At 36.2% G+C, this 26,215-nt stretch overlaps 1 protein-coding gene across 3 annotated transcripts in view; it reads left to right on the top strand.

The window, feature by feature from the left end:
* Pgant2 (polypeptide N-acetylgalactosaminyltransferase 2) overlaps nucleotides 1-26,215 on the top strand; it is a 354,922-nt gene that overhangs the window by 295,981 nt on the left and 32,726 nt on the right. For all 3 annotated transcript variants that reach the window (XM_072526601.1, XM_072526600.1, XM_072526602.1), the window contains 4 exons: nucleotides 9,552-9,722; nucleotides 17,038-17,198; nucleotides 21,012-21,295; nucleotides 25,491-25,698. In XM_072526601.1, coding sequence (XP_072382702.1) covers nucleotides 9,552-9,722; nucleotides 17,038-17,198; nucleotides 21,012-21,295; nucleotides 25,491-25,690 — 816 coding nt within the window. In that variant the 3' untranslated portion in view covers nucleotides 25,691-25,698. The remainder of the gene's footprint in view (nucleotides 1-9,551; nucleotides 9,723-17,037; nucleotides 17,199-21,011; nucleotides 21,296-25,490; nucleotides 25,699-26,215) is intronic.

Raw genomic sequence — 26,215 nt, 5'->3', positions numbered from 1 at the left:
TAAAATGAGGTTTCTCAAATAAGTGATTCAATTAATAGATCAAAATCGACGGGTCTCAGCGTTGTTTATAACTTTTTAAAACAAGCACGCAAACAATTTTATTCCATAAGTGGTTTCCACCCTATATAACACAATGCATATACAAGGTGAGTCATAACTATTGGGACATAGACTAAGGACAGGTTATTTGGACCAAAATATGGCTATTGAGCCAAATATGCCTTAATAAAATGTTGCTGAGAAAAAAGATATAGGGTGTTAAAGTTAATTTTTGTTTTTTGTTTTTTGCTAATAGTTTCCCTGTATATTTATAAATTGCTATCAAAATTGGCACAGAGGCATAATCTTAGACAAGAAATAATATTTTATTTACAATTCCACTATCAAATACCAAACTAATAAACAAAGTTGCAACTAACGTAGGGTTTCCGTTTTGACGATAAATTAAAACTAAACACACTTTAACTTAAAAGAACTCACAAACACTCAAACTAAATGTTCTACATGGTCTCCTCCGATTTCTATGCCTTTTCTAATTCTTTTTATAAAGGATTTTCGGATGTTAAAAAAAATATTATTCTGTCCCCTTATAAGATTAGCTGCATTTTGAATGTATCTCCAAAGTTCGTCTCGTGTATTAATTCCATTGGCATAAACTAAGGACTTCATAAATATGTCCCCTAAAATAAAAATCTAGCGGGTTGTACTCAGGACTTCTTGGTTGCCATTGAAAATCACTGCCTCTGCCAATCCATCGTTGAGGAAATACGTCATTAAGATGATTTCTAACAGCTAATGAAAAATGAGGTGGCGCTCCATCCTGCATAAACCATATTTTTCTTCTTACATCCAGTGACAGATCATCTAAAATATCACTAAGAGTATTTCCCAAAAAGAATAAATAAGAATCTCCATTTAAATTCGGAGGAAGAACATAAGGCCCTAGTAGTTGGTCGCCTATAATGCCACACCAAATATTCAATTTAAACTTGTGATGGGTAGCTCTTTCGGGGCGACAGACTCAGTAAAACACAGGTTTGAAATAAAAATAAATCTATTAAGTATATATATACAATAAATAAAAACTAAAAAAAAAGGAATTCTACGTTGTATACTTATAAAACAAAAATAAAATGAATTCTACGTTTCCGTCTTAGTCCCGCGATGAATGAATTCCCCGGCAAACGTCTATAAAAGAAAAGAAACTAATTAGTACTACTAATATACTCGCTTTCGCTTCAATTCAGCGAAAGCTCCGAATATGCTCGCAAACAAAATATTTAGCTGTGCAGACCTACGGCAATGTTCAATACACAATGCCGACGGGTTCCGCTTGGCTAAGGACAGAGTATGATCCTCAATACGGAAATCTCTGTCCCGGTTGGTTCTGTGCAGATCCACGGTAATGCTCAATACGCAATACCGATGGGTTCCGCTTGGTTAGGGACAGAGTATGATCCTCAATACGGAACTATCTCTGTCCAGAATGTCTCGCTGGTTCACTACACCGGCGAGTCAGGGAGCCTAGAGCGCTAGCTACAAGACTGTCTAATTCCGCTATTCACACGCCTTAAATAGCCGTTTGAATCCCACTACACCGTCAGGTTGTAGAAGTGGATGCGCAAATATTGACACTCCCACGGTTCGAACTGTTAAACGATCATAGCATCGTTACACCCCCTTCTCTTTGAAAAAAAAAAAGTAACATACCTTTTTTTTGTGTATATGGTGTCTACAGCCTCGTGATGCCATCTATCCCTCTCGGTATCTTTATTACAATCTTCCTCCCATTTTTACAGCATATCCTGTATCTTTTGGTCCCCCTCTCGATTAGGTGTTTTGGGACGATCTCTATAAGATCGGCGTGTTTCCCGGGTTCCGGTTCTCCTGGAGTGGACGCGGATTGGGCTTCTTGTCCCGTGTTAGTATCAGGTACGCTCTTCTTCCTCGGTGGGGTTGGTGGTGTCCCAAAAAGTTCGTGGAACCTCTTCATGATCCTCTCCGCGTCTTTTCCTGGTGTCACGGGTAGTTCGGGTCTCTCTGGCGTTCCCAGAGGGGTCATCTCTTCCGGTATCTCTAATATGTCTTCCATGTTTGATGTTGATGAACTGAATTCTGCTTGCTAGCATTGCCACTTAAATACCGTTTGGTTGTGGTGGGGATTGGATTTCTGTAGTAACATTTCCCCCCTCCCATGGTTTTAAATCTTTTACATGCGCCGTCATCTGCTTGCGGCTACTACTATCGGCCAATTTCAGTTTTACTATTACTGGTGATATCATTGACGTTACTATGTATGGCCCTGAGTACTTCGGCGCTAGTTTGCTGTTGAAAGCTGCACTAGCCGATGATAGATGGTGTTCCTTTTTCATGACTCGATCTCCTGGATGTGGCCGCCAGTCTCTTCGTCTTAGATCGTAATATTTCTTTTGGTCCTCGAAAGCGTGTTCCATGTGCACTTTCGCTAGTTCTCTTAACTCTTCTAACTTGTTTAAGTTTTCTGCATACCCCTGTATATCTTGTCCATTTGTCGCCTCTGTTGTGTCTAATTCCCTTCCGAAATTAAGAAGCGCTGGTGAAAATCCTGTTGAATCGTGTCTTGCCGAATTTATGGCGTAGCAGAATTCTGGTATGAATTTGTCCCAGTCTTTATGGTTATCCTCCACGTAAGTAGCTATCATCGTTTTCAGTACTTTGTTCATTCGTTCTACTGGATTGCATTGAGGTGAGTACGGCGGTGTTAGAATGTGATTTATGTTATAGGACTTTAGGAACGCCTTAAAATTTCCGCTTGTAAATTGCGCGCCGTTGTCCGAGATGATTTTCTTCGGGATACCGAATTGCATGACTACTTTAGATCGTAGAGTGTCGATGATTGAGTTCGTAGATGCTGCTCTTATTGGCTGGGCGACGACCCATTTGGTAAACCGGTCTTGCACGACTATTAAGAAAATGTTTCCTTTTGCAGATCTTGGGAATGGTCCCATTAAATCAACTGAGACAGTATGCCAAGGCTTTTCTACAGTGGGTGGTTGCATTTTCCCGGCTGGTTGCATTTGAGACGGTTTATATTGGAGGCACTTCGTACAGGCTCTAACGTAGTCTGCAATTTGTTTAAACATCTTAGGCCAATAGTACTTTTGCGCTATTCGGCAAATTGTTTTTCCAATTCCTAAGTGGCCTGCTGTGGTCGAGTCATGATTTTCCTCCAAAATATCTTTCCTTTTATATCTTGGTACGCATAATTTCCATGGGTTATTAAACTCTGGGTCGGCTAGATTACGGCTGCTCCAAACGTGTTTATATAATTTCCCGTTTGATATTTGTAAATCCGGGAAATCGTCTGGGTTCTGGAGTACATTCCTATATAAATTATCGTACCAACTGCATGATTCCAGTTCTGATGCTAATAATTCCGACTCTGGTTCTTCGCTCTGGTTTTCTTGTGGTTGTCGTGACAAAGCATCTGCTACCTTGTTGAGGACTCCCTTTCTATATATTACCTCGAAATCGTACTGTTACAGTTCTAAACTCCACCTGGCTAACCGACCTGACGGGTTTTTAAGGTTCTTCAGCCATTTGAGGGACTGATGGTCTGATATGACCTTAAAATTGTATCCTTCTATATACGGCCTCATTTGCTTTATCCCGTACACGATGGATAGACATTCTTTTTCCGTTGTGGAATATTTTGTCTCGGCTGGTGTGAGGGTTCGACTAGCATATGCAATTACTTTATCCTGGCCGTCGTATTTCTGTGTTAGTGCAACTCCAAGTCCACAGTTCGACGCATCTGTTTGCAGGTAAAATGTTTTTGAAAAATCGGGGCATGCTAATACTGGGGCCGATGTAAGTTTTGATTTTAGCTCTTCAAACGCGTTTTCCTGCTTATCGGTCCATTTCCATCTTATCTTCTTCTTCAGAAGCATGTTTAGCGGTCCTGCTATTGTCGAATAGTTCTCTATGAATCGGCGGTACCATGATGTTATTCCTAGGAACCGGCGGAGTTGACGCACATTTCTCGGTGCTGTAAGTCCGGTTATAGCGTTGGTTTTCTCCGGGTCGGTTTTTATTCCTTCTGCTCCAACCACATGTCCTAAGTATCTGAGTTCTGACTGGCAAAACGTGCATTTCTCGAAGTTCAGCTGTAATCTGGCTTCTTTCAGTCTTCGGAAAACTTCATGTAGGTGATTTAAATGCTCTTGGAGCGTTTTAGATATTACTACGATATCATCCAAGTAGGCAAACGCGAATTCCATATCGGGAGGTATTACCTTATCCAGTAGGCGTTGGAAAGTGGCTCCTGCGGAATGCAGTCCGAATGGGGTGGTTTTGAACTGAAAATGGCCTTTTCCGGGTACGCTGAATGCTGTCACTGGGCGGCTTGTTTCTTCTAGGGGTATTTGAAAATATCCCTGTTTCAAATCGAGGGTCGATATAAAATTTGCTTCCTTAAGTCTATCCAGAATTTCCGATATTCTGGGTAACGGATATGCGTCCTTATCTGATAGTTCGTTGACTTTTCTAAAGTCAATGCAAAATCTGTACGAGTTATCCTTTTTCCTAACTAGTACAATCGGTGAACTCCAACCACTTGTGGAGGGTTCGATGGTTCCTTCTTTTAACATTTTGTCCACTTCTTGGTTGATGATCTGTAGCATTGCGGGATTGTGCCGCCTATAAGGCTGCTTGACTGGATCGCACTTTTTCTTCAATTTTATTTCGTGTCTTATTAAGTTCGTGGGTCCTGTTATATTCTCAAACTCCCTTAGTTCTTTTCTTAGGAACCTTTCTAACTCCGTATTTTGAGAGGAGTCTTTTAAAGTGTTACATGTCTCTTCTTGATGTTGTATGTATTGTTTGGTCGTATGTTTATCGAATTTAAGTTCGATAGAATGGTTCCTGAGGAATTCCACTCCTATTAATGCATCTTCCGTCAACCCTGGCATTACTATGAATGTTTGTCGGGTTTGTAACTTATCGATCTCGCATTCAATTGTCAACTTCTGGTTAAGCTCGATTGACGCTCCATTTGCTAGTCTTGTTCTCCCGCTGTAGCTATCTAGAGAGTCCTTGTATATCTGAGCTATTCTATCCCCGACGTAATTTTTGGTAGTTCCTGTGTCGATGAGCGCTCTGTATGTTCTTTGCCCTATTTTTAGTGATGCGAACAGTCGAATGTCATTGCTTGCTGGCTGTGTAACGGCGAAAACGAATGGAGTCGAATCTTGTTTTACAGACTGGGACGACTCCTTGTTTCTCCAGTCTGTAATTCGTTTCCCTGACGCCTGAAACAGCAGTCGCTGCTGTAAACCCCTTCTCTGCCGCAACGCGAACAAAACTTTTTCCATGGGTTTTTGCAGTTTTTACGGCTGTGACCTGGCATCTTGCATCTAAAGCATGCCGTTTTCGCATCGTACTCTGCTTGCTCCGTGCGTCTCCAGTTTCCACGGCAAATCTGATTTGCTCGGGTCTTTTCGTCTTCTAGAGCTTCGTATTCTTGGGCTAAATCCTGTAATTCGGCTAAGTTTCCGAAATCCCGGCGGCGAGCATAAAGCTTATATTCTGGTAACAAATTTTTGTATATCCTTTCGAGTTCTTGGTTTTTAGAAAAAGATCCTTTTCGTCTGATTAATGTTTGAATCTCCGTGATATATCTATCTACTGGTTCGTTCTGTCTCTGTTTTCTGTTTCGGATTTCCTCTTCTAGTTGTAGCAAATATCCCCTGGGATAGAAAGCTTTTTTAAAATCTTCGCTGAAATCTGTCCATGACTTCCAATTTTTGTTATTGTTTCTGTACCATAACAAGGCGTGGTCTCCTAATAATTCTGGTAATGCTCTTAGTAGATCTTGTTTATCGATCTCGTAGGCCAAGCTTAATTCGTCTATCCTCTCTAAGAATTCTATTGCATCCGAATGTTTCTTGTCGAAGTGTGTGTTCCACTTTCGTACTTGATTTAGCAATTCTGGTTGCCCCATTTGTTTCGTTATTGTTAATTCCTGTAATTGTCTTCGGATGCCCGAAATTTCCTGGGCCAGTGTGTCGGATTCTGTTCCCTTGGAAGTTTTTTCTTTTGGGATTGTTCCTGTAGCTTCCTCGCGATTTTTAAAATAGGTTCTGAGTCGTGCTCTCAATTCGTCGACGGTTCCCTTGGGATCTAAGCCGTATTTTTCGGCCTCGCTCTGCAATTCCTCTTTGCAAAGTCGGTTTATCCACGACGTACCTGTTACTGAGTCTGTGTCTTTATCTGTCGGCATGTTATTAATTTTTGCTCGGGCGCCAGTTTGTGATGGGTAGCTCTTTCGGGGCGACAGACTCAGTAAAACACAGGTTTGAAATAAAAATAAATCTATTAAGTATATATATACAATAAATAAAAACTAAAAAAAAAAAATTCTACGTTGTATACTTATAAAACAAAAATAAAATGAATTCTACGTTTCCGTCTGGGTCCCGCGATGAATGAATTCCCCGGCAAACGTCTATAAAAGAAAAGAAACTAATTAGTACTACTAATATACTCGCTTTCGCTTCAATTCAGCGAAAGCTCCGAATATGCTCGCAAACAAAATATTTAGCTGTGCAGACCCACGGCAATGTTCAATACACAATGCCGATGGGTTCCGCTTGGCTAAGGACAGAGTATGATCCTCAATACGGAAATCTCTGTCCCGGTTGGTTCTGTGCAGATCCACGGTAATGCTCAATACGCAATACCGATGGGTTCCGCTTGGTTAGGGACAGAGTATGATCCTCAATACGGAACTATCTCTGTCCAGAATGTCTCGCTGGTTCACTACACCGGCGAGTCAGGGAGCCTAGAGTGCTAGCTACAAGACTGTCTAATTCCGCTATTCACACGCCTTAAATAGCCGTTTGAATCCCACTACACCGTCAGGTTGTAGAAGTGGATGCGCAAATATTGACACTCCCACGGTTCGAACTGTTAAACGATCATAGCATCGTTACAAACTTATGCTGAAAATGTCTAGCTTTAATAGCATGCGGGTTTTCTTCTTTCCAATAATGACTATTTCGCCAATTAAAAACCCCTCGTCTGGTAAAAGTTGCTTCGTCGGTGAACATAATATTCTTAATAAAGTGTCTGTCATTGCGATGTTTATTCAGAATACGTTGGCAAAACTGTAACCGTCGTGGAAGATCTGTTGGAAGTAAATTTTGAACAGGAGTGAAGTGATAAGGATGGAGGTTCTCTTTTTTTAGATTTCTAACAATAGACGACTGACTTACTCCTGTTTCTGCTGATAGATGTCGTGATTTATTTCAGGATTTTCATCTACTCGAACCAAAAGTTCATCTTCTTGATTAGGTGTGATTTGTTTCGGTCGACCACCCCGATTTTTAGTGTGAAATGACCCAGTTTCACCTAAACTACGATATAATCTTGCAAAAGTTTTGTGATTTGGTTGCCTTCTGTTTGCGTATAACATTCCATACCTTCTGGCTGCCGAGCGACCGCAAAAATTTTCTTGTGCGTATACGCAAATCATATCGCATTTCTTCATTAGTAAAATGATTGTGACGAGGCATTTCAATCAAAAAAAGTAATGATTACTTTTAAAAAATGCAACATTACACTACACTGTCACATCAAAAATAATTTACTCTGAACAAATGACATTTACCAACAACAATTATCTGACAGTCCAAAGCATACTTTTCATAAATGAAATAATATTTGAAATCCTTTTTTAAGACTCTAAGCAGTTCGACTGCGTTTTTATCGAAAACGGTTGAAATTATCATGTTTAAACAAGAGTACCAATTTTACGTAAAAATGATGTTTACGTCATATTTTCTAATAAAAATCACTAAAAAGTTTCATCAGAAAAAGTTTATGACTCAATTTGATCATTAGGAATGATCCACGTGGCGCCCTCTATGACAAAACGTAAAATTGTAAATAAAATACTATTTCTTGTCTAAGAATATGCCTCTGTGCCAATGTTGATAGCAATTTATAAATATACAGGGAAACTATTAGCAAAAAACGAAAAACAAAAATTAACTTTAACACCCTGTATCTTTTTTCTCAGAAACATTTTATTAAGGCATATTTGGCCCAATAGCCATATTTTGGTGCAAATAACCTGTCCTTAGTCTATGTCCCAATAGTTATGACTCACCTTGTATAACAGCGCTTTTAAGACGTTTCCAAGTTTGCATAGAATCTGCAGGAATTAGAACACATTCTTTAATTTATGTTTATAAATAAATACATTCTAATTTCTTTATTTTTCCACTGAGAAAGATTTGAAATGTAGAAAAAAAGTCTTATTTTATTTTGTTTGGTATTAACACTTTTCACTAATTTTATTTTTAATAATTAGTACATTTTGATATTAAAACTACTATCGCTGTATTTAAAAAATCTTTCGCACATTTTTTGTGACGAATGTCATTTGTAAATTACAACTAATCATGCGTGTAATGAGTCTAATTACTCCAGATGTCATCCGCAATGTACTTGATGAATGTGTCCGTAGCTTCGCATATTGTCAAAAAACCGATGGATGGCATTTCGAACATTTAATTTAAAATAATTATTATGCATAATTTGGTTACTTTAAAGTATATTATTAATTAAATCATTAGTTGTAATTTAGATGAATTTAAATTAAAAAAAATTGTTTTTGTACCCTTAAAAAATATATTTTAGTTAAAAATGTAATGTCGTTACATAGAGAATTAAATTCTCGTTTAAATAAGGTGTCGCATTATACCGATTTATATTTAAAAAAATTAACGATTACGTCACTACACCTACACCGGTGACATCATCCCTACTCCATGTATCGACATGTTTCGGGATTTCCCTCAAAACTCGACAGTTCTCGAAATAATGATAATATTCCATAATTTAGCCGTTCACTGTATAATATGAAGGGTGCAATTGGAAAAAATAAACTTAAAATAGTAGACCTAAAATTATTGTTTTATTTTTTTCTTTCTCTTGTATTTAGGTTTCATCTTATTTTTATTAGAGCTGTTGTGTCATTGCTTATCACTTCGCTTATACAGTCGTTCTTCTAACAGAATTTAAGTTTTACAACATTCACGTATTCTTAATCGAGTCTCGAACATAAAGCAATCGAATTGGTTAATCTTGACTTATTTTAATCCGAAATAAAATTCTACACTGACTAAATGCTTTAAAGGACATATTTCGCATCGTAATGTCTTCCTTGTCGAATTGTCTATAAAACGTGACCGTTCAAATTGATTGCTTTATGGTCATTGCTCTCTATAACCTTACGAAGAATTATATATTAAAGACATAAATAGATTATAATAATAAAATAAATAAAAGGCTCTATTTTGGAAGTTTTTAGTTAAAATCTTAGTTGAAGTCAAATTTTCAGTTAAAATTATATATATATAAAATGTGTTAATATTGTTAATAGCTTTTGATCTTGTATAATATTTAAAATATCCTAACTTACTACTGTAATTATAAAAATTCTATATGAATGCTGTAAAAAAGCTATTGTATTTATTTTAGTAGTGTATTGAATTGTATTATTTTAGCCTATAAGAACGCCAATGATAGCAGGCGGATTATTCGTTATTAATAAGGCATATTTCGAGAAACTGGGAAAATATGATATGAAAATGGATGTATGGGGAGGAGAAAACTTAGAAATATCTTTTAGAGTATGGCAGTGTGGAGGCAGTTTGGAAATAATACCATGTAGTAGGGTAAGTATATCTTTGTTTTCGACAATATATTCGTTATCTGATTTTAAAATATATAACATCCCAAAAAAGGCAGCCGATTTTAGCAGCTTTATCTTATTATCCTTATCCTTTATATATACCTTTATATTATTAGCCTTATCAATAGGCTCACATTTTTAACGGATAAAAAACAGTGGTATAATATGTAGGTATATAAGAAAACGCAACTAAATATATAATTTTGGATTGCTGCTAACAAAATTTAAAAATTAAAGGTAATATAAAAATTACAAATTATGAAAAGATCTACATAACTCTTACTTTTTACGTTATCTTTACTATTATTTTTATTTTCGCCGCTTAATTATCCAGTTTTCGATATACACAGAAAAATAGATAAGGGGCTGGTTTAAGCAAACATAGTAGCAATGAAATGTTAACAAATAGTGCTAGTAAATTATTGACACTTAAATACCAGCTTATAGCAAGCATAGAAGTCGAGAAGAATTTAATGACAATGAAAATAGTACTCCTAGAACCACAGACAGAGGACATTGGGTTTAGAACACAGACAAAGAGACAACCTTGAATGACCGACGAGATTCCAAAAATAATGAATGAACGGAGCAGAAAACAAAAAACGAATATTATAGGTATAGGAAGTTAAATAAAACTACAGTGTCTACAGTAGGGCCTCGCTAATCCGGGCTCCTTCTTGTTCAGTGATCGCTGTAATTCCTCCGGGCAATAGGGTTCGCGCACGGGTGTAGGTGCGGGAGCTGCTGTGAGCCAACCTGTCTTCAGTCTTTTGTTTATTGCCTTTCGTGTTGGTACAGAGTCAATTTAGCGCGCTCGCTAACATATTGGCGCAGTCACCTAAACATTCAACATTAACAATAAAAGATAAATTGCGGGTTATAGAAATGTTAGATAAGGGTGACAGGTGATATAGGAAGTTTGGTATAGGTAGGTCAACTGTGGGCGACACAAAGAAAAAAGTTTGTAAACCTAACAGAACGTGGTCCCGATGCACGAAAAACAATGAAGAAGTGTGGGTTTTGCAACAAAGATGATTACATGTTCCTGTAAGTGGTGATATGATTTGTGAAAAAGCTCGTGTTTTTCATCGCCAGAGTGAAAACTCCAATGTCGAGTTAAATGCAATCCGGAAATGGTTAGACTAATTTAAAAAACGCCACGGAATAATACGTTTAAAAATGGCTGGTGAAAAACTATCCAATGATAAATCCGCTATCGTACCATTTCAACTAGAATTACAGAAAGTTATTTAAGAAAAAAAAATAACAGCGGAGCAAGTGTACAATGCTGACGAATCTGGTTTGTACTAGCGATTATTGCCCGATAATACTTTAGCATCTACCAATGAAAAGTCGGCTTCCGAAAGGAAAATGGTGAAGATGAGAGTGACATTTATGCTTTGTACAAATCAGGATGGAACATAAACTTCAATTGCTTGTTGTCGGAAAATCAAAAAACCCACTGGCATTTAAATCAACACATCTTCCTGTTTGTTATCGTGCACAAAAAATGCTTAGGCTACGAAAGACTTGTTTCTTAAGTGGTTTAAAATGGAATTTATTCCTGCGGTCCGTCGCTATCTTTTGTCTCCTCGGGCACTTTTATTGTTAGATAATTATCCTGGGTATCCATTAGCAAATGAACTTATCTCTGAAGACAGCAACATTTTTGCTATGTTCCTGCCAGCTAATACCACGGCCTGTATTCAACCAATGGATCAGAACGTTATACAAAATGTGAAGTTAAATTACCGCAAATCACTTTTGGTTAACTATTCTGCATTATGTTCTGACAACCTCATCGATACATTAAAATCGATATCTTTAAAGGTCACTGTTTTTCGTTTGGCTAGTTGTTGGATCGATGTTAAGGCATTTCTAATGAACAAATCATGGAAGAATTTGCGTCCTGAATTTCTCACTGGTAATGATGAACCAGAAGATAATATTTTCATCATATTTAATTGTCTGATTGCCTTTTCCAAGGCAATATTAAAGAGGAGACACGCTAGCGCGTCCCCCTGTCTTAGACCTTTAGTAATGTCAAAGAACGTAGAATTTTCTCCTTCAATTCTAACGCATGAGCTTACGTTTTGCATTGTTAGTTGGGTCAACTTAACTAACGTAGGTAGGATCTTAAAGTCTATCATTGTATTATATAATGCAGTTCTTTTCACACTGTTATAGGCTGCTTTGAAGTCAACGAAGAGATGGTGTGTATCTATGTTATATTCTAGTAACTTTTCTAGAATCTGCCTATGTGCTTAAATTTGATGTGTAGTTGACTATAATAGAGGTTCCCCTGAATATTATCCTAAACATTTTCCAAAACAACAAAATGGAAGTCACAATAGATGAACAATTTACAGAACCTATAAAAATTGGCAGCGGAATAAGGCAGTGGGGCTCATTGAGCCCTATACTCTTAAACTAAATCATGGATGAAATCATCAAAAGCGTTAACAAAGGAAGAGGGTACAGAATGGGAAACAAAGAAAAAAATATACTCTATTACGTAGACGATGCAATATTGATAGCCCAAGATAAACATAGTGTGCAAAGACTGGTCCACAAATTTAACATAAGAGCAAAAGAATTTAATATGACAATATCATCTTAGAAAACTAAAACAATAGTAATCAACAAAGAACCAACCAGATGTAAAATATAAATTGATGGCATCAGTATTGAACAAGTAATGGAAATAAAATACCTTGAAATTACACTGTCCAGCTATGGAGACCTGGACAAAGAAGTGAGAGATCAAGTACAAAAAGCAAATAAACTAACTAATAACACTATATGGCGAAACATACACATTAACGCTGAGATGAAGTCAAGAATTTATAAAGCCAGTGTAAGACCAATAATGACATATGCCTCAGAAACAAGACCCGATACAGCCACAACACAAAGGCTACTGGAAACGGCAGAGAGGCTGCGAGGTCGAAAGAGAAGTAAAGACAGAAGAAAATATAACGTACAGTGTATAAATTATGGTCATAAAATAGAAAAAAACAATGGAATAACTACATAAGCAGAATGGGCGAGACCCGTGTCATCAAAATAGCAAGAGATAAGTCACCAATCGGCAGAAGAAGTATCGGACGACCGCGCAAAAGATGGAGTGACAGCCTTCCGTAGAGGTATTAATCCGCCAATGAACACAAGCGGAATTGCTTATAAAGAGAAAGAAGAAGAAGAGTGCAATCTAAGTGGTTCAAAAACATTGAATAAGAAAAGGCTTATTCCCCCCTCTTTTTTTTGTATTAATTTTATTTTGCAGCAAGGGCAATAAATTAAAACATTTTTAACCAGCCGTATTCAGCCTTACAGAAAATTCAATGGTCCCTATTTTATTCCATTACGACTTTGCTCCAAAATGAATTGTTTTAAAGTTATAAGCAAGAAAAGTAGAAAAAAATCGTTGTTTTTGGTGATTTTTAAATATTTTAATTTTTTTAATTAATGTTCCCTATCTAGGGAGGATAAGTTAATTATTTTTACTGAAGTTATCAGCTAACTATTTTTGCAAAAATTCGCATGCCACCTCTCACATCCATCTCAAAACTGATCCGCCCTGGTCTATAAATTAATGCAATATATCACAAAATTAATTTGTAAATAGCAAAATAAATTTAATCTAGCATAAATAGACCATTTAAAAGTTTCATACATCGACAATTTTTGGGTTGAAAGGGTTGAAAATATTAAATAGTTTCCAAATAAAACTATGAATATTAAGGTGATTTTAATGCACTATAAAATGCATTAATATATCATTTTCTTAAATTTTGCCTTAAAGGGTAGTTTTTAGGGGTTGAAAAGTAATTATATATTATACCATGCATTTCCATATAATAAAAAATCTCTATTTAACGTACTTGTACATGAATAACATTTAAATAGCCCATAAATCTGCAGATTTTAATTTTTGGGTAAAAATGGGTAGTTTTCACCCTTAAAAACAAAAAACACTCATTTTACATATTATAACTTATAAAGAGGATGATAAGTTGCGCTTACTTGTAAAATTTAATCGAACTCGGTATGGTTCTTAAAATTCTGTGGTTTTACAATATTTTACCGTGAAAGAATGGACTAAAGGCAGAATTCCTGGCTCAAGGATAATTGCCCATGACTCGGCAAAACATCATTCGAAATCTTCTGAGCCGCCATTTCGCGTATAACTAATGCCAATTGGATCACTAACCTTCTAAAGGAGACAGTACAATGAAAAAAAGAAATATAAGCTAAAAAATGGAAAAATTATTGAAATTGGGGATGGGCGCATGAGTTATACTTTCCCATAATTTTTAAAATATTTTTTTTTAAAACGATTTCCAGAGTGGAAATCAAAACGTCAAACAGTAGTTAAAAATGTAATTTTAATTAAAATCAATTGTACCATAATATTTCATTTAGACATGCCACAAGAAAACAATTTCAGAACCTATTTACGTTTTATTCTGTCGTATTATCCTGGTAAAACCTTGATAAAGTGCTTCTAGAAGCTATTATGCTTTTTACTACATCACTTTACGAAAGTCGAATTCCGTTATTTCACGTAACTTCGTGAATAGAATTATTTTATGCAATTTGAGATAAGTTTAACAGGATTGTAGTAGCCAAATGTGGACTAGTTATGAAATTAAAGTGGCATTTTATTGCAATTTGGATTTAAAATAAAAACTTGTGTTTTTAGTTTTTTTTTATAAACGGTTTTGTCGTTTTTATAAACTATATTTTAATGTTTAAAAGAAAGATGTAACTGCAAATAATTTTTTTCTGGTTAAAATTACCCTGTTGGAAATGCCGCTCTGGACGATTTTTATATTATTAAAATGTATTAATGCTCCCTTCACTCACGGAACGACAGTTCCTATTTATAATAATTCTCATGATTCGAGTCGTTAGAGCCTACGTGGTGTAATTAAATGCCAACCAATAAAATATATCTACATAAATATATGTATATATATATATATATATATATATATATATATATATATATATATATATTCAGGGATTCTACAGTATTCACTGCCTTCCCTCGCTCAACCATTTCCATCTCTCTCTGTTGTTCCATTCTCCATCGTTTAGGCCTCTCTTACTCATGGCGTCGTCTACTTCGTTCCTCCAGGATTTTCGGGGTCGTCCTCTTTTCCTCCTTCCTATGGGGCTCCATTCGGTTATTCTCTTTATCCATCTGCTGTCGCTAGTTCTTCTTACATTTCCATACCACTTTAGTATTTTTTGTTCTGTATATGTTAGTATGTCTGTTTCTATTGATGTTCTTTGCTTTATTTCGTCATTACTTCTCATACCCATTCTTGTTACTCTGCAGCATCTTCGCAGGCATTCCATCTCTGTTACTACTATCTTACTGCTGTTTTTCTTGTTTATGATCCAATTTTTAGCCCCATATTTCATAATACTTCGCACTAATGTTTTATAAATCTGTGTTTTTGTCTTCATATTTAGATGTCTATCCCAACATACTGAGTTAAGTTGTCGGATTGCTGTTCTTGTTTGTCCTAATCTTTGTGTAATTTCTTCCTCTGTTGTTGCCTCTTTCGTGATTATAAACCCCAAATATTTGAATTTATTCTTTCCTTTGATTGTTACGTTGTCATCAATCTGTAGATCTTCTATGTCTTCTTCACTTGTAGATAGGTACTCTGTTTTCGCGAGGTTAATATCTAGGCGAAGTTTTAAGGCGTATGAATAGAGAACGTGAACTCACAGAAATTGTCAAGAATTGGACAGGATTAGACTTTCAAAGTTCAATAAGGAAAGCCGAAAATATAGAAGACTTTGCAGAGGTCATCGCCAACCTTCGCTAAGAAGACGGCACCTAAAGAAGAAAGAATATCTAGGCCAGCCTTTGTATATTCTTCTTGTAGTTTCTTCATCATGTAGCTGAGGTCGTCTTGGTCTTGTGCAACAACTACTTGATCGTCTGTATCTGCATCTGATCATAAATATATACTTTTTGAATATAAAAAATAAATTTGGATGATAAAATATGTTGCTTTATGCTTTGGCCTATGGCTTTTTTTGAAAAAATAATGACAGACATACAATTGTGTTTATCAGTATCTACTACATGTTTAAAAAGAAATGTTAGTGGTAAGAATGAAAAAGTCAGTGGGAGGAACCATACGTAAATGTAATGATAAGTATTATAATAATAAGTGATAACTATAATAATGCTATTATAAGTACAAGCACAGTATAAATACATAATAAATGTACATTGCTTGCAGAATAATAATAATAGTCTCCCGTTTTATTATTATTATGAAAAAGTCAGTGGGAGGAACCATACGTAAATGTAATGATAAGTATTATAATAATAAGTGATAACTATAATAATGCTATTATAAGTACAAGCACAGTATAAATACATAATAAATGTACATTGCTTGCAGAAGAATGACTTATTTCTATATTTGTGGGCTTATTTAATTGTATTTGTAGATTTTGAAGATCAACTGAGTTAAAATAGTTTTCTTTTTATTGAACTAACTACTATTCTAACTTTGTTGAAAACCAAAGGTCAAATCAAATAAGGAGTTGGAGGTATGATCCCATAATCATGCTATATCTGATTCTGTTTTCTCCGTCACAACAATAAATTTACACATCACTGGGAGCCGTAGTCGATCGATTATGTTCTCTTTTGAGGATTAAAATATTTTTCTACTAGGGACCACTTGATTATTTCTCCATCAGAGACGCTGATTCCTACGTATGGATCCTGGATCTCCCAAAAAGTTTCTGGTCTCTAATGATATTAACAACAGAGTTTTTTTCTTAAGTAAGAGCATTCCAGCAGACATTAGGTCAAGTGGCATCTCCTATCGTGTCTATAATCTGAGGTGATGTGAAAAAGTACCTTATCATCATTCACAAGCTATCGCAAATAATAATTATTAACCACCTCGGATCTCATCTTGTTAGTGGCATCTTAGTCTGAATGTTTTATACCACCATGGTTTTATGACCAGACGTTATTACCACAAGGACAAACGTTTCTGCTTGTGAATTTTTTTCAAGAGAAAGTTTTTAACTCTTAACTTAGTATGGGTGCAGAGGAGCAGTATACAGTGCTTTATTAAAACTATTATCTTATTTTTAAATCGATAGAAGAAGACCTGGTATATTTTTTTCAGATTATCTGTGGCCATACAGGTTTAAGGCCAACTTTACCTAATTGTTTTTCGAACATGAATTAGTGTTATTAGTATTATTAATAACTTATATTAAATTTATTAATTCCATCTCGTTTTTAGGTGGGTCATGTGTTTAGAAAAAGGCACCCTTACACATTCCCAGGTGGTAGTGGTACAGTATTTGCAAGGAATACTAGGCGAGCTGCAGAAGTCTGGATGGATGAATTTAAAAATTATTATTATGCTTCAGTTCCTCTAGCGAAGAGTGTGAACTTTGGGGAGTAAGTATACCTATATATACCTAAGAAATACACTACTTGAATGCAACAACTAGTCATTTTAACTATTTTAATTATATTTAATAAGTATTTATCATATTGTTATTAGTTCTTCACCTCATCTCCGTTGATGTCAGTGCACTTTCAAGACCAGAGCGCCCACCGTACTCACAACATTCTATACATACAATATATACAGTCTTTCTGATATAATTTTAATTTGGAAACATTTGAGAATTTATTTTAATCTCCTACATAAGCTCTTCTGAAATAACAAACGATAGTTTATTCTTCTTCTTTTTTGTCGTAGATACTTTGCTTAAATATCGTAACCATTGGTATGTGTTAGTATCTTCTTCGCATCTTGGTCTACACTATCGTCTCATCGCATTCTTGTCCTATTCTTACTACTATTTCCCACATTTCAATATCGATGCAATCTGCTACTCTTTATATTTCTTATCTCTCTTAAAGTTATCGATATCAATATAGCCTTCTCCAACCAAATATTGTAAAATATGTGTTTTGTATTCTTATTTCTGAATGCCTTCTTAGGGGCCGCTCAAGTATTACGTAAGCAGATTTATTACAATTATTTATCCCCGTCTCAACCCCCTTGTCAACAAAAAAAATAAGCAAAGGTCTTACCTCCCCTCCCCCATGTTACATAAACATATGTTATAATTTTAGACATAAGGAAATATATTTAAGATAGAGGACTGTAGATAATATTCAATTAAACAAACTTTATTGACACGGTATTCAATATAGAGTAAGGCACAAATATTATAATCTTAAGTAATATAATGAACAAAACAAACTTCTTTTAAATTTTTAGTATACATATGAATTCTAATTAACAGTCTTCAGTCCATGACACCCGAATCCGTAATTCTAAGTTTTCGATGATATTAGATGTTTGCTGCTCAATGTTGTGTCTGCTATCTTTCATCCGATTTTGGAATGTCTACGTCGTTCTCATCGAGCCATTCAACTTCGTGGGGCTCTGAGCTTTAAATAATGCACATCAGTTCATTAACACGACGATTAGCGACTCTTATAGGCCTAACTTTTATATCAGTGTGCGTGTTAACTTTTTTATGGATCTTCTCAATGTGACGATTTAGTGAATTGACTTAACAGCTTTAATTTTAATGCCATACAAAAATAATCGTAGGCATTTGTAGGAAATCTTTGAGTAAAGCATTTAAGCGTAGAGCTAAATTGACTAGAAGATTAAGAAATTGTCCTCCACTATCCAAAACCAAGTCATCAACTGTTCGTTTTACTTTTACAAGTAGTGGAAGAAACCTGTTGTCTAGTAATCAACTCGTAAATAGGCCACTTAATGGACGACAGCTTTCTGTTTCTATATTTTACAATTTGAAGGAAATATATTAGGTTCCACGGATATGTTTTAAATAGCATTTTATGTTGAACGATGTCGAGATGTCAATTGCGACGTATTCATATGTCTAGTCGACTTCGAAAAAGCTTTCAACAAAATACAACACCCAAGAATGGCAAAAATACTGGAGAACACAGAATTAGATGACGAAGACGTGAGAATCATTGCCAATCTATACCGATATCAGAAAGTCATAGATCAACAACAAAAATCGAAAGAAATGCCTATAAATCGTGGAGTACGACAAGGATGTGTGCTTTCCCCTTTACTTTTTAATATATATTCAGAAGAATTGTTTAAAGAGGCATTAGAAGACGTAAATAAAGGCATATTTATTAACGGAGCACTGCGAAAGGTATGGAACGGCACTGAATACAAATAAAACAAAAATTATGGTGGTAAGCAAGAACAAGATTGAGGAAGACGGTGTTTATGCTAAAGGAAAACTTTTAGGCAGGGTGCACAGATATCAATACTTAGGTTGCGAATTAAATGAAGAATGGGATAGAAGTCCGGAAATAAAACGGCGTATTGAGACAGCTAGAAGTGCTTTTAATAAGATGAAAGCAATATTATGCAATGGAAAACTCAACATCGAAACTAGAACTAGAGTATTAAGATGCTACGTGTTCTCTGTCCTGTTGTATGGAGTTGAGGCCTGGACAATTACAGAGGCGACAGAGAAAAACTCATTGACTGAATGTGTTATCGAAGAATGTGGAAAATATCTTGGACACAACACATAACAAATGCAGAAACGCTACGAAGAATGAAAAAAGATAAAGAAATACTCAAGACTATAAAGAAAAGAAAAATGAGCTACTTTGGTCACATATTAAGAAACGAGAAATACGAATTGATTCGGCTGGTCATACAAGGAAAGGTGGAAGGCAAGAGAGGACCGGGGAAAAGACGCACGTCCTGGCTAAAGAATCTGAGACAATGGAGTGGGAAAACGTCAAGAGAACTTTTCAGAACGGCTGCAGATAGAGTCAAATGGGCCATGATGATCGCCAATGTCCTTAGGGATGGGGCACGTTAAGAAGAAGAAGAAGCATTTTATGTCTAAGAAATCAAAAAGAACTTATTCGTCCGCCCCAGTAATCTTATAGCCATCAATTTCGATTGAACTCCATATTTCAGCAAAAAGCAAACTGCGCATAAAGACGAAAATGAGACTAATAAACAGCATGATACTTATACATCTCTTTGCATGGGGATACATAATCAATTCAAATAAAAAGAGAATTAAAAGCAGCCCACAATAGCAGCCTCAGAGAAGCGGCAAATGTAACCAGATACGTCGTCGCTGAACGTGTCCTCTTCAGAGAACTACAACAAGTAAAGGTGATAGTTAAAATGACAGAAAAAGTCAGAATTAAGTTTGCAGAATTAGAGAATCATCCAAGCCTGATCCTGCGAAAAGTAATATGATATGATGCGTTCCATCAATGGAAGAACAAAAGACCTAAACAGCAAATCCTAGCAAACAATAAAGTCTAGATGATTCGTAGCTCTACTAACAGAAGAACCTTCAAAATAAATACAAAAAACCTAAAAAACGGCTCGGGCCGGTTTGGTTCGGACCAAAAAAAATTAAAAAATACTAACTAAAAGGCGAAAGCCACTTAAAAAAATTGACAAAATCTCAAAACCTGGGCACGAGGGCCCACATCCTCGAGCACCAAATTACCGAACTGGGCGTAGTCCAGAGCGGAGACTCGAGGCCCAAGCAAGCAATTTCAGTTCGATGATAAGCAGAAAAAGAGCACCTCACGCTAGCCTGCATTGATAGGGTAAGGATAACGTGTTGGAATTCTTGTACCCAGGACTTGGAGCGCGGTGAAGTGGTTCCTGTTTACACACGAAACAATACACCTCGCTCCAATGAATTATGACACCCGAATGTCATTGTGTGCAAATCTCTCAGACTGGATGTAATTAAATTGCTTGCTTGCTTGTCATACTTCAACCAACACATTTCCTGCAAACTCGAAATTGGATCTTTCTAAATGTTCATTAATAATTGAAATATATATGCATGTTTAATTTAAATATAAATATAATGTGTGGGTGGCAATATGTGTAAAAAAGTAAGTAACTACTACTGACGTAATCATCATCTAGATTCCCCCTGTCCCCATATCATCAAAAATAAGCAAGGTAAAGACCCCCTAAAGTGCTTACGTTAATACTTGAACAGCCCCTAATCTTACTTGAATGTGTTAACAAAACTTACAGTCAGATTTTAAAATTTCAAATTATTTTGTGTCTGTTTAAACAAATAACCATAAAATAGTTGGCACGATAGCCTAACAACCTAAAATTAAATTAAATTAATTAGTGTAGAGTGATTATATTTGAAATGTTATACCTAATTTTCTATTATTTCTTATTTTGTATTTTAGTATCAGTGATCGTCTCGAACTTAAAGAACGACTGCAGTGCAAGCCATTCAAGTGGTACTTAAAAAATGTTTATCCGGAATTGAGTGTACCTCAAGTTACTACTTCACGGTATGGCCAAATTCGTCAAGGTGCTTACTGCTTGGACACTATGGGCCATTTGTTAGATGGAATTGTAGGCTTGTACCAGTGTCACCATACTGGTGGAAACCAAGAATGGGGATTAACCAATACGGGACTTCTACGGCATCATGATCTTTGTTTAACAGTATTTAATTTTGCTAAAGGTAATATAACTTTTTTTATTTACTTTATGAATAATGTTAATATAATGAATGTAAATATTCTTTTAATAAATTGAAAATAGACTATTCCATAAATCATTACAAAGTAATCTATCAATAATAAGATGGCAACTCATTTTGGCTTACCCTGCTTAAAGGTGGACCCCGCCTTTTCACCACGTTTGGGTTCAGATATTGTGGGCCAAGCAGTAGACCTGTGCTCTAGTCCATAGAATGGACAAGTATATGATTTTTCTGGGCATTCGCTGTTGAAATGTCCGCTTTTGCAACATTTCGAACAATATTTCGATCGAATCGGGAGGGAGTTGCTAGATCTTGGGATCTCGCAATTTAGCCGTTCTCCCTCGATCTTAATACCGCTCGAAAGTGCTTCGGCGAATTTGGGTTCAGAGTTCGTGAAGACTCTGATATAGGAGGTAGGTTGGTTTGTGGAACGGGCTATTATACGAACTACTTTTGTATACGGGAATTTGATTTCAGATAAATTATCCTCGATATTTTTAAGGGATAGGTTTTTTCTGACGCCGGTTATTACTAATTGAAATATTTGGGAATTATTTGAAGTGAGAAGTGGATTTTGGGGTTTGCTGAGTTGACGTGCAGTGATTAAGATGGTGTGATCTCGAGTGGCTTTGCGGAGTTTTGCCGTGATGTCGTGGATATCTAGGAACTTAATAGTTCGCAGGGAGGCTGCCTTTTGGGAAGGGAGGACTTTGATTGAGTCCAAATTAGGGAAGAGGTTGTTTTCTTTGATGAGACGATAGAAGGGTCTCTGCTGGCAAATATCTGAGGGGATCTGCTCGATTCTGTAACTAAGGGTGGGTGGTGGTTGTTATGTGTTTGGGGTTTGGGATTGGGAGAGTGTTATTTGTTGTGGTGTAGAGGGTGATTGTGCGGGTGTATGTATGGGTGATGGTGTTGTGTGTGTTGGCGAGATTATGTCTTGTGTGCGAGTGGGGGTGTGATTGGGGGGGTTGAGGGATGGAGGATCGTGATTTGGAGTGTCTGCTTTGTATGTGGACGGGGTAGGGTGGTATTGCTCTGTCTGTGTGTTTTTTTGCGTTTTCTTTGGTGTAGCGAGTATTCTTGGTGTGGTTTTGTTTGTGTTTATGTATTCTGAGGGTTTTTGCTTGGATATATATATATATATATATATATATATATATATATATATATATATATATATATATATATATATATATATATGTGACTATGGTCTGTGGTGGCTCGCAGGCCCTTCTCCCACTCTTTTATATTGGGAAGAGCGCCCGTTGTGTATAGGATGGCCTGGTTTTCGGATGCTTCCGTTTCCAGGTCGAAAGGGATATCTCTGAAGAGATTGTGGTTTTTGAGGGTTCTTAGAAGTTTTCTTTGACTAGAAAACTTCCTGGAGATTAGTGTAATGTAGTATTTGTGTGTGTGTTGTGTGTGTTTAGGGGTAGGGTGTGTTGGTTTGGGTGTGGTTGGTTTAGGTGGAGGTAAAGGTGGTGGTATGGGCAAGGGTGGTAAGGGTGGAGGTGGGGTAGGGGGTGATGATGGGGTAGAGGGTGGTATGTATCCATGATAGGCAGACATGAAGGCGCTACGGATATATTGTTTAATGGCTTCAGGTGAGGGTGTTGATTGTTTGATTTTTTTGTTTATGTTGTGGACTATTGGTGTGAGGTGTTCGCTGGGCGCCTCAGGATTTTGGTGGCAGATCTCTTCCAGAGCCTGCTTCCATTCCTGTGGCGACTTTGGTTCGTGTCCATCTATGGTGACAGACACTTGTAATGTGTGTGAGGAAATGGATTGGGAATCTGGATCAGTGCACCATTCGGTGTCTGGTGTTGGTGGTTTAGGTGGGATTTGTTTTCGTGGTCTGGTTCGTGTTCGTGGCAGTGGCATAGTGTGTGTTTATGTGTATATGAGTTGTGTGATGGGTGTGTTATATGTGTGTATGAGTTCATGTGTATACGTGTTTGTAGTGTATATTGAGGTGAATAATAAATATGTGGAATGTGTAGGTGTGGTGATTAATAAGTGTGTGGAATGTGTATGTGTATGAATTTGTGTAAATTGTATTGTGTAGAATCTGTAGGTGCGGTGATTAATATGTATGTGGAATGTGTAGATGTGTGTAAATTGTGAGTTATGATCGAGTTCGGGTGTTTGTGTGTGTTTTAGTGTGTGTGTACGTGTTGACTTTACCTGGGTTGAGTGTGCAATTGCGTATTGCTTATTTTGGTAGGGCTCTACGTCGAGGAGCTCCAGTTCGGCACCAATATCAATAGTTCCTTGCCAGCTTATTTTTCAATAACCGGTTCTAGGAATTATCGACCAGCTGGCGCCACGCCCATTCGGTTTTGATGCTAGATTGCCAATTTTGGTACCTACATGCACTATTGTATACCTCCACGTGGCAATTTCGCATCTATTGTTTGTTTCTGGTGGTCCAAGCGTCCAGAACGCGTCCCGTCGGCACCGTGGATCCGTTCGCGGGTTCACTAGGATTTAGCGACCGTTGGCACACGCGATTGCCGTTTTTCGCGATTCTCTTCGCGATTTGGACCTTTGCTTGCGGTTTTTCTGGAACTTCACTTCACTGGTGTGCGTTCACGTTGCGAGATTACGCGCGACTCGTATGTTGTGATCCTCCTTAGTTTTATAAAAACCTTTTATATGGTATTGTTACCCTTTTCGAATCACTTCTTGTGTTTCAGATACTTTCTAATGCTTTGTTTTCTAACGTTTTATTTTTTCTATCCTTTAGATTTTAGCAAATATTCTTTCTTACAGAAGGCATTTAGGCTGGAGCTAAATGCATTTTAGGCACTGTTGTATGATTTGATGATACGCTTTTTATTGTTTATGTTGTAATTTGAATGGTATTTCAAATATCTGTTGACGTGTATTGGCTTTCCGTATATCTTGTCTATACAGCCGGTATCCTCTATTCAAATTAACACACTCAAAAAATTGAATTAATTATTTTTCTTTCCCATTGCTAAATTTGATCAATATATCTTTGTAGTTGATCCTCCTCCATTACCGCAAATTTATTTCTGTCCTAGGCTGCATGTATTACATTATTTTAGTTGATGTTTGTCCATTTTCTTATATTTCTTAGTCACGATTTCTTCTTTCGACCTATACTACTTCTTCCAACGATCTTTTCCTCCAAGATTAGATGTAACTGTTCGTCGTCAGTGTGGTGCTTAATATGACCGAGGTAAGCTGTTTTTCTCATCTTAATAGTTCGGACTAGTTGTGGCCGGGTACTCATTTTCCTTAAGACTACTATTCATTCATTTTCCTTAAGTTCTACTGATCCAGCTTATTCTTAGCGTACATCTGAAGAGCCACATTTCAAATGCTTGCAGCTTTTTTATATATTCCTGCTTAATTTTCTACGTTTAACATCCATACAGCAGTAACGACCAGACATACCGGTTTAGTGTCCGAAGTTTTACTAGGTGGACCAATTTTGGGTGCCATAAAAATTTTTTCTTGCTTACAAAACCGGTTCTGGTGATTTCAATGCGTCTCCTAATAGATATATATGTACCTGTTAACGTTTTGGATGTCAATATTGTCAATAACTATTTTCGCGCTAGAGTTCTAATTTTTGAGGAATTTATCTCTAGTCCCATTCTGGCACTGGATTCCGGCAGGACATTCATTAATGTCTGTAGATGTTATTCCGATTCATCCAATACAACAGTGTCTTCTTTGTGTCTTAGGTTATTAATGACAATTCAATTGATTTATAGTTGATATAAATCAGAAATTGGTCTAATGATTTTAAATCTGAGCCATATTGAGAATACATCATCTACATACCTCCACCTAGTGAGAGTTGTTAACTCTTGTTTGTAAACAATATTTGTTTTAAAATATTATTGATATATTTGAATAATTTTAACAGATATATTTTAATATATAAATAAATATAATATATCAAATGTCAATACATAATTTTAATAGCTTCACTATTGGGGATTGAGATACGTGGATACTTATAATATAACTTATAATATAAATTTCAAAAAATTGTATTTATTTTGGATTTTTAATAGAGCCCGTACTTTTAAAGTGAGCATAGACCTTAACTTTAGACATCATGAAGTTTTTCTAACGTACTTTTTAATAATTTTTTCAATATAAAAATAAAAAGATAATTTAATTTGATTTCCAGTGGGATCCCAAGTAATTATGCGAATATGCGACGGTTCTGTTGAACAGAAATGGCATTTGATTGCACCCGATGGTCTTCTTCGTAATTCAAAATACCCACTTTGTCTAGACTCCCGATTTACGGACACAAAAGGCATCACAGCAGAAAGATGTAGTAGCAGTTTGGATTCTCAAAGATGGCAATTAACAGGAAGATCATAAACGATATAGTAAGTGGATCATGGAACTTAAGTAATAAAGTCATTTGCGAAAGATAATGTTACGAGAAAAATGAAAATACTGGGTCTGATTTTAGGTATTGTAGGTCATGAGATCTCTCGATTTTTATGGGACGTTTAGGAAATATGCTTACTTGATAATCAAAATATTTGGTACGCAGCTGTTTTTAACTTCAAATCTAAATAAATGCTAACAATGTGATGCTTAATGATTTTTAAAGAGAATTATTTTCTACTCTTCCTCTCATCATCATCATCATCATCATTCTGGCTTTACAACCCTGCGTGGGTAGTAGAGCCTCCTCAAGAATTTCTCTCCACTCGTCTTTTCGCTTCATCGTTAAAATTTGTATTAATTAATTTGTAAATTTATATTGTGTATCTGTGATTTATTTTTAAAGCAACAGTTAGATTTTAGGCGCAAGTACATTTTAATTATTGTGATTTTAAGCAATAATTAAATGAGTATGCAATTTCCTAATTATTCGAATTTAAAATAATTGTAATT

The sequence above is a fragment of the Diabrotica undecimpunctata genome, chromosome 3, assembly GCF_040954645.1.
Source record: "Diabrotica undecimpunctata isolate CICGRU chromosome 3, icDiaUnde3, whole genome shotgun sequence".
Lineage (NCBI taxonomy): Eukaryota > Metazoa > Arthropoda > Insecta > Coleoptera > Chrysomelidae > Diabrotica > Diabrotica undecimpunctata.
The sequence above is the reverse complement of the archived record's forward strand: the minus strand, read 5'-3'. Positions and strand labels throughout refer to the sequence as shown.